We start from the raw sequence: 10,195 nt of genomic DNA, 5'->3' as shown, positions 1-10,195 counted from the left end.
AAGTTAAAGTAGATAAGATCAGTATTTGTATTAATTCATGGTTCATTTAGTTATGAAGTTACTTAATCTTTGTTTTATGTTCGTACTTTTTTCCTTTTTTTTTTTTAATTTCTCTGTCAAATTCTTGTTTAGACCATGAGCTACAACTGAACAAGAATTCCAAAGACTGAAACAAGAGGTTAGAAGGATGTTAATCTCAACCACCGATAAGACTTTTCAGAAATTATGCTTGATGATGTTGTCCAACGCTTGGGAGTAGATTATCATTTCGAGAAAGAGATGAGAGCATTAGAAGAACTATATCATGAACACTGCGCTGATGATAGGAATCTATGCAATGGTCTCTGCGATTTCGGTTGCTTAGACAGCAAGGATACATGTTCCTGTGGTTATATACTTTCATATATATATATATATATATATTAATTTTTGCCTGAATTGAACCTATGCTCTTTGGATAATAAAATTTTCATCATTAAACAGATATATTTATCAAATTTAAAGATGAACGAGGAAAGTTCAAGGAATCCTTAATCAATGATGTATCGGGCATGCTAAGTCTGTATGAGGCTGCGCATATTGGCATACGTGGAGAGGATGTCCTGGATGAAGCTATAGCTTTCACAAAAGCTCACCTTGAGTCAATGGTTACTCAAGTAAGTGCTGAGCTTGCAGAACAAATAACTCGTGCCTTGAACAGGCCCATCCGCAAAGGATTACCAAGAATGGAGGCAAGGCATTACATCAATATCTACTCAGGAGATGCGAATCCACAGAATCGAACAATACTGAAGTTTGCTACATTAGATTTCAACATGTTACAGGTACAGCACCAGAAGGAGCTAAGCAGTATCACCAAGTAAGTTCTTAAACTACTTCAAAACACCAAAGGTTTATGGAATTAATTACTAGAAATTAAGCATTGACTTGCATCCCAGGTGGTGGAAAAGTTTAGATGTTGAAACAAAGCTGCCATATGCCAGAGACAGAATTGTAGAACTCTATTTCTGGATAATGGGTGTGTACTTTGAGCCTCAATATGCCTTAGCAAGAAGGATTCTGACCAAAGTAATAGCCATTGCATCCCTTCTAGACGATACTTACGATGCCTATGGCACCCGTGAAGAACTTGAGCTTTTTACTGATGCTATCAAAAGGTCAAATATTAGAGAAAAATATTCTTCATATACAATAGTTATAACTTTTACCTTTTAATTAATCACTATTTTCTTTCTAGCTAATCAACTCCTAACTAATTTCCACTTATATAAGAATAAGAATGGCAATGTTTTTACTTGATATTCAGGTGGGACAATAGTACTATAGATGTACTTCCAGAATACATGAAACTGATTTATCAGGCACTCTTAGACGTTTACACTGAAGCTGAGGAGGAGATTTCAAAGGAAGGAAGATCATATTGTATTGATTATGCAATAGAAGAGGCAAGCTATTTGTATATTTAATGACCCTAATTTACTTAACTAATAAGAGGTTGTTTTGCCTGAATATAACAACTTTTTGAGTTCCAGATGAAGACATTGGTCCAAGCATACTTTGTTGAAGCCAAGTGGTGCAATGAAGGCTATATTCCAACAGTGGAGGAATATTTGAAGGTTTCACTTGTAACTACTACATACAAAATGTTGGCAACAACTTCTTTCCTCGGCATGGGCCAGATTGCTGATAAGAAGGCCTTTGATTGGCTCGCCAATGACCCTAAAATTATCACAGCTTCAACAATTATTTGCAGACTCATGGATGACATAGTGTCCCATAAGGTACAATCTAACATTACTTAATTTTGAATTCCGTTGGGTTTCTCGGATAAGGTCCAACTTATTCTAAATTAAACTGAATATATCTATATTTGCAGTTTGAGCAAAAGAGAAAACATGTCGCCTCAGGTGTGGAATGTTACATGATACAGCATGGAGTTTCCGAGGAAGAAGTAATTAAACTGTTCAGCAAAGAAATTTCAAATGCTTGGAAAGATACAAATCAAGAGTTCCTGAAACCAACAGCGGTACCAGCGCCCCTTCTAAAGCGCATTCTAAATCTTTCAAGGGCCATGGATATTATATACAAGGATGATGATACCTACACCAACTCTTATAAACTAAAAAAGGACATCGCTTCCTTGCTTGTGAACCCAATTTCCCTTGAAGTATGAACCAGCTGCATATATAGCTCTTTTGTTTGCCTAAATAAATCTGTGCTTCACTTTCAGTGAAGATACATTTAGCACGTTATTCTCTAGATATGTTTTGTTGTTAGCCTAAATAAATCTGTACTTCAATTTCAGTGAACATATATTTTTCACGTTATTCTCTACTAGATAATCTATCTCAATCTGTAATGGTGTTCACGATTGAATGTTATTGTTAAAATTTTCTGATTTGTGCTTCAATAGTTCTATTGATCATATAATTTAAAATTATAATCAGTAACACCTCATTATTTACAAACCATTTAGTATTAATTCATAGTATAAACTACCACATAATTACGAGGACGTTAGGCCTTGAACAGCGCAATTGAATTTGATTGTATCAAACTAATAAAAATACAATTCTAAACTATATAATTCAATGATAATAAGTTATCCTTGAATGAGTTCGAAGATTACTGTATCATCTTTGACAAAAAATAGGAAAGAAGTCTCTTAATGTTGATTAATCCTAATTGTAATAGTAATCGAAAAGCAAAAACAAATCCAATCTTAATTCTTTGATGGTAGTGAATGAATTAAAAGTTAAGTTATATAATATGATATTATATCGTACGTAACAGTGATGGCATAGATTATAGGAAAAATGGAAAGGAGTTCAAGAAAACAATTAATGCGTATTAAGGTTTTTAAGGCAATGAAGAATAAAGTTGAAGATATCCTCCACATGTTAATTGTTGAGAGAGATGAGAAGTGAAGATGATGACGATAGACGATAGGTGCATAAATAAATATCAAAGATTTGTGATTGTGGACTAGACAATTAGACATGATTCCAGGAAATATCATTATGTTCATTTCTCTTTGCCGTGTCTTAAGGGTTCTTCATACTGAACTATTGACAAATTTCAGTTTCTAATTAGCTCATTAATTTAATCACCACCCATCTGCTCTATGAAATACTCCAATATTTTTTTCCAATAATCTTAATTCATTGTTTCTCCTCCCATTCTTAACCATGTTGGCTTTTTCAAAATTTTCTTCTTTTTTCTTTAATTTGTGATTCCTGTTCAAATTAAATGCGGACACTAGCCATCATCATTCAACAACTATTCTCTTCCTTTACTCAGCTGTTAAAAATTAGAGAAGAATAGATAACCCGTATTTCTCAAAGTCATTTGCTAGGTTGTGATCTGTACCTGGTATAAGCTGGAAGAAGCTTTTTTTTTTTTTTTCCCAAAAACAATCTGGAAAATCAGCTCTAGTAGTGGATTCTGAGTTCACCAAAAGATGGGCAGAAGAATAGGGATTAGACTGATGATAATATATCAAACTTTTACAGAAGAAATCAAGAAATTTCAGAAAAATTGTATGGCAGGAGTGTAGTACTTCTGCTGTGAACAAAAGGTTATAGCAGCCTTAAAAATTGATAGAATAATTGCAGTGAATTTTTTCGGGAAATAAATCATTTTTCCTTTCTAATTTCCAATTTCATGCTCGGAAAAAATCTTTTCCTTTCTAATTTCGGGAAATAATCAAAAGAGTGAGGACCAACTGAAGCAACTTATCAGAAAATGCTCGGATACCACTTGTTAAGGAGAGAGTTGGAGATTTAACTCACGTTAGTGAGTGTGGTTACCCATTTTAGTACAGCGGAAAATTTATCAAATAGATTAAGCATTTCCAATTTGAACATATCAAACACAAGTGCGGAAATATAATAACCCAGTCATATACATGATTCGGCTAAATCCACTTTTAACTACATCCCTGGGACCTTGTCCAGATCAAAGCAATCCACTAAGTTAAAAAACATTAGAAGATATGGTTCTAAGCTGTCAAAGTTACAGTAAAATGAACTCTATTCAACTTACACTTAGCACCACATTCTGAATCCTTAACGTGTAGCAACTCCTTTTGATCTCTTCACACCGGGAACCACACGTGAACAGCTTGTGAACACCAAGCTTCAAATGTCACGCACCCTCATCAGCAAATAAACCACATTCCAAAAGCCATCAATAACGTGTTTGATATGGTGAGATTTTCACATAAAATATGGAATTGAACCTTAACCTTGAGAGAGAAAAATACTCTAAGAAAATCATAGTACAATGAAACAAAAAGTCATAAGGTTAGATTATATACACAGAAGGGTATTATATAATGAATGATTTATTGCTCAACAATGTAGTGTCAATTCGCTAACCGAACTGCCGCATGTTTGTTCAAATAAGAAAAGTTTCCTTCTTTTTGGTTTGGCCACAAAGCAAATTGGAAAAAGTACTTTATTCCCTATGACCACTTAAGGTATTATGACATATGTAAAAAAAATCTTAAAAAGTGGAGACAAAGATAAACATATTTTTTTCACTTTTCAGTTACAAATATATGAACAAGAGTAAGAGTACAAACTATTGTACACACACATTTAAATGAAACAAGCCAAAACTCAAGTCTGATAATAATTGCATGCAGATCACAGTACACATATAATTTATAGTTTAACAAATATGGGTTTTTCACAGTAAAAAGGGACATCCAGTTTGTGAAACTGCTCTTACAAATGCCATATTCGCAGTGAAAGTGGTGCATGCCAGCGATTACCAACCTTGTTCTTCGGTGCAAGTAACCTTCACATCAGGACAAAAGCTAAAAGACTCTGAATGTAAATGGATCCAATTTTGAAGTTTAATGGTAACATAGCACCATAAGCCACACAATCAAAGTAAAACAATTTAATAATCACATTGAAACTTGAAAAAGTGTTAGACGCACACTAGTCAACAAAGTAAAAGGAAAAGCACCCTTGCTCTACGGATCAACATGGCAATCAATCAAGATTTCCAAGAAACTAATTTGTTCAAATAAAAAAAACACTAAAGAAATGTAGGTGAAAAGAGATCAAAAGGGTCCATATATTTTGCTCAAGGTACAGAACTTGGCTCAAAAGATTAAATTTCCCCTTCCCAATTTACATTTGCAAATTAAACTCGGGGAGTTGAACACACAAAAACACACTACAATAACAATTTACCAAACACCAAATTAGAAGTAAAAACAGAAAATTTTAAATATAAAAATATAGAAATAAGAAATACTGAAAACTATACATATTAGAAATTCAATTTCATTAAAAGTTTATTATTTTATTTTATAAGTGTGGCATTTAGCAAACACTCTGAGTTACCAAAACAATATTGACTTTGTAAGGTGTAAATATATTGCGAATAATTTCCTTTACCATGTTCTTTAGAGTACGTACATACAAGATTAACAAGACAACAAATATCAAAAACTTTAAAAAAATAAACACAACCAATACCCACCAAAGGAATTGCTAATAAGCAACTTTAATGATATACTAAACAAAGTACACAAAATGAAAACAATCCAGTAAGGGTTTTGGTTAAAACAAGACATGAAGTGGTCACATGAAAAGAATTAATCAACATATAATATCAATAAATTTCAACAGATGAAGAAAAACCATTAAGGCATTTCTTTAAAAATAACAACTTAATGATAATACCAAACAAAGCTTACAAAATGAACGAAACTAGCAAGTTTTTGCTTCAAACAAGACATGAAGTGGTCAAGTGCAGTGATTAATCAAACAACAAAATCAAAAACTTTCAACAAAATGAACCAGCCCGTCAAGAAAATTTTCTAAATATAAAGACTTTAATACTAAATCCAAACAAAGCTCACAAAATGAAAGGAACCCAACAAGCGTTTGCTTCGGACAACATAAAGTGATGAAATGTAGTGAATCAAAAAACAAGAATATAAAAAAAAAATCAACATAATCGATCAGAAACTCTTTCTATGCGAATAAAACAGGCTTCAAGGATGTGAATTTTCAAGCTCCATGTCAAATTATGGCTGGAGGTTTTAGTTAGTGAGATCATCAGTAAACTGTATAAAATCCTGGAGTTCAAATTTATGGTATAAAATTATAACCTCACAAATGTGTAGGCCAATTCCATCAAAAAATATGTGTGAAGTTTTTATCAAAAAGTTTATCCATTTGATACTTTAATATGGCAATCCTTTCTTGAACCAATTGTAATGTTATATTAACTCGAATATTCAATTAAATTGTCTATTAATTATATCTTCAATCTATTGAATTTAATTAATTCTATGGTTAATATATTTAATATTGATTGATTTTCATGATTCAATTAATATGTTTGTGAACAACAAAAGATGAAATAGGGGGTGTAGTAATTAAAAGCAAAAGCTTATTGATAGGTGTAAATTTTTCAAAACTTTGTCTGAAATTCATAGATATAATTCTTAATTCATATATTAATTAAAAATTAAAAAAAAACATGAAGGGATTCTAAGTAGGCAAGTATAAATATGCTCTAGAAAGAGGCGTGGGGAAGGAAGTGTGTAGAATGGTACTACGGACAGGCAGGAGCGGATCCAGACTCTCTAAGGATAGGCCCAGGCCTACCTCAGATTTAAAAAAAAAAAAAAAAAACACAAAATCAAAAACAAAATTGCTATTATAATTTGAGGGTTAAAAATCTGAGGGTAAGCAAATTAATGAAGATTATATAGATGTTTTAATTTTCTCACTAGCTTTATAAGATATTACCATTATTTCTCATCTGCAGTCTATCTTGTGTTCTAATCAATCTTTTCTGGGTCTAGTGTAGCGTAACAAGAGAATTCTAAGGCTTATTTAATTGTCATTAGGCATATAGATGCCTCGCTATCTCTGATAATTTCCCCAAATAAGCAAATGGTTTGATCTTTGGATCCAAAAAAGAAAAAAGAAATTATTAAACACAAGTCCAGGGTCAGCTGTTTTAATGTTTAAAGTTAATCAATTATCCGTGAGTTAACCATAAACAATTGATATTTTATTGGTTACTAAGGGCATTAGGGTAGGATGAAAGGTAATTGTCTTATGGCCAATAGAGATTAGCTATGGTTATACTCAACATAATAATTGAGAGTGGCGGCTTGAGGAAGGAAATAGAAAATTGATGTCTCCAAGTCCCGAGTGTCTTGAAAGGTCAAGGATTAAGTGAAAGAATTCAATTTTTACGGGTCTTGCATAGGCCTGGCAATGGGGGCCGGGCGGGCAGGGATCTCAATCACCGGACCCATCTCTCGCCCTCAAAATCACTCCCCACCCCCGCCCCATCCTCTTCACGGCAATGACGAATTCCCTTTCTCACCTCAAAGGAGAATGTGGAGACTTGTCTCCAGCCTGTTAATTTTACATAGACATAAATTAATTGAACATTACCAAACCAATAGTTAATTCTCGTCTAAATGACAAACACTTAAATTAATTATTTAAACACATAATTTTACATAAATGGGTTACGGTTTGTTCTTGTTCAATTGTTTAGGGTGAGGAAAATTGGGAAAATATAGGTTTATATAGGTAGGATAATTGGGTAATTAGGTGAAATATAGGGGAATTAGTAAAAACGTGTATATATAGGGGTGGGGTGGGGCAGGGGAAAGGCATCACCCACCCCGCCCCATCCCGAGGCAGGGATTTAAACGCCCCCACCCTTGCCCTATCTCCAAAAAAACGGGCTTCCCCACCCATATGGGGTCAAGCGGGACAGGTCCCGAAATTTGGGAACATTGCCATGCTAGTCTTGCAAAATAAAGATGAGAGAAGAAAGTTAGATTTAGGGTTTAGGAATTTTAGATCATATTGTTAGTAGGCAACACATAATTCTTTGGGGATAAAAAGAAATTAGCCAAGAAAAAACGAATAAAGCAATCCGCAAATTCAGAAGACTTTAGACAATGTGACACAAGCATTAAATACTCCCATGCATAGGATGTAGGATGTTTTATCCAAACAGTTTGAGGTTGATTTTAACGATGAAATTTGGAGTTATACAACTTGATTAATAATTTAGATAGGTTACTAGGTGATTTAATATATAGTTTGATTGTCGTAACGTCTAGATTTTAGCTGTAAATCGACTGTTTGACACACGAACGGTCAGATCCAACCGATCATGCATATTTCGGTTATTTTAAACCACGACTGACGGTGATGTGGATTGCCGACAATAGTTGAGTAGATGGGAATATTTTATAAATTTATAACTTTTTATATAGAATGTTTAGTTAAATAATAAAATATTAAATATTAAAAATAATTTAAATATTTTTCAAAAAAAATCCTGGCTTCGTTTGGTTCAAAATTTGGGGGTTTGGGAAAAGTTTTTTGAAAAAAGTTAAAAAAAAGTTGAATGGGCGGGTATTACGATGTAGGATTTATAAATTATAAAATACCCTTATGTTTGTTTTTTTTACAAATACTCCAATAATAAACATTAAAAGTAACAAAAACACCCCCAACCCACCCTCAAACACCCCCAGCCGGCCACCACCACGGAGGTGGCCGGAGTCGCCTTATCGGCGCATGATCGGTTGGATCTGCCGGTCATGCGCGATATGGCCTTTTTCGCCCAGATCCATGGTGGATCTGGCCGGCAAAGGCAAGATCTATGGTTAGATCTTAGCCGTCAACGGCCATCGTGACCGACTGTTACGGCCAAAAGATCTGTGTATACTCCGTATTTTCTTTGTGGGTTTTACTTAATTTTATTTATGTGAATCTGGGGGTAATAATGTAAGAATTGAAACTTTTTAGAGATGTTTTAGTAAGAATAAGGCATGGTGGGTTATTAGGTAGTTTTGCAAGAGTACTTGTGCGAAATTGGAAGTGTGAAAATCTTTTAACAACTTTATGAAATTGATTAAGATGAGGGGTCCTTTTAATATTGGTCATGCAAGGGTACATGCATAATTCTCCAGGGGTGAGATCATGATAAAACTTAACTTTATTTAAAGGATTTTGGGGTGCAAGATGTAGAATCAAAGACTAAGGGATGCATGCATAATTGGCCATTGCAGATGGATTAAAGGCATTTTAGGAGAATTAGCCCACGGTTTTGGCACATTGTTTGCCATTGATGGTTGTGAAATTTGATTAATTTGAGATGAAGAATGGTGGAGGGAAAAAGAGAGATAGCAGAGAAAAAGAAAAGAAAGAGAGAAAGGAAGAGAGAGAGGGAGAAAAGAAGGAAGAAGGAAGAGAGAACGTTCGGCCGAAGGAGGAAGGGAAAGAAAAGATAAATGGGGAGAGAAAGTGAGGTGAAGAGAAGGATGATGCTTGGGCAGCTGGGTATTTCGGGTTGAGCTAAATTTTTTTGTGTGAGTGGATAAACCAAAAAGTGTTTTAAAAACTCAATTCCGTTTGCATGTAAAGTGTTGATTTCTATTATAGGTGTGATCCAAATTTTGGGTGATATCTTGTTAAATCTGCCTTGCATGTGTCGGCTGAGCTGACTTTAAAGTGATGCATGTCCAGTTTCTTCTAGCACCATGTCGATGAAATCTGGAAATTTTTGTGAGTGGAAAATGCATTGAATCCTTTTCTAAAGTTTGCATTTTTCAAGTTGCATGGTACTGATGTTTATTGTTCACGCATTTAAAAGTTATGTGTAAGTTGATTATTTGGAATATTGTTGTACCATAGAGATGAGTTGTGGATGTTGTTGATTTGAAGAGGGGATGGAGAAAGGTTTTAAAATGGGCAGAATTAGAAATGTGAACTTGGATGCATTGTGCATTTTAGCATATACATATGTTTGTGAATAGAAAAGAAATTATGGGAAGTTGTAGTTGGATATGGTGGCTGACTATTGTGGTTAACTGAAATTGGAGATTTAATGCAATAGTTTTATACGGGTAGAGCATATAGTTGATCCTAAGAACCAAGAGTTATTAGTATGTTTTTGGTTATAAAAAGTTATGCTATGAAATTCTGACAGCCTAAACTTGCAAATTTTATATATGTTTCGGGTTTGTAAATGAAGCTAAATTTCAGATATTTTGTTTAGACATTAGAGATTGGTTGAAAATTGATTTCACCCCAAAATTCGAAGTATGGGATTTTTTTTTAATGAATTTTGAATTCTGCTATGAAATTCTGGAATTTCATGTTTCTGTAGAGCATGCATTTTTCAG

The 10,195-nt window shown here is 33.8% G+C and overlaps 1 protein-coding gene across 1 annotated transcript; it reads left to right on the top strand.

Annotated features, from left to right (window-relative positions):
• The first annotated feature begins 225 nt into the window (after window positions 1-225).
• LOC116142924 (alpha-copaene synthase-like) lies at window positions 226-2,322 on the top strand. Its single transcript, XM_031428341.1, has 6 exons — window positions 226-388; window positions 484-859; window positions 939-1,157; window positions 1,307-1,445; window positions 1,533-1,781; window positions 1,877-2,322. The coding sequence occupies exons 1-6, from the start codon at window positions 226-228 to the stop codon at window positions 2,171-2,173; spliced, it is 1,443 nt and encodes a 480-aa protein (XP_031284201.1). The 3' UTR covers window positions 2,174-2,322.
• The last annotated feature ends 7,873 nt before the right edge of the window (window positions 2,323-10,195 follow it).

This window comes from Pistacia vera, unplaced genomic scaffold (genome assembly GCF_008641045.1).
Source record: "Pistacia vera cultivar Batoury unplaced genomic scaffold, PisVer_v2 Contig421, whole genome shotgun sequence".
Taxonomy (NCBI): Eukaryota; Viridiplantae; Streptophyta; class Magnoliopsida; order Sapindales; family Anacardiaceae; genus Pistacia; species Pistacia vera.
The sequence above is the reverse complement of the archived record's forward strand: the minus strand, read 5'-3'. Positions and strand labels throughout refer to the sequence as shown.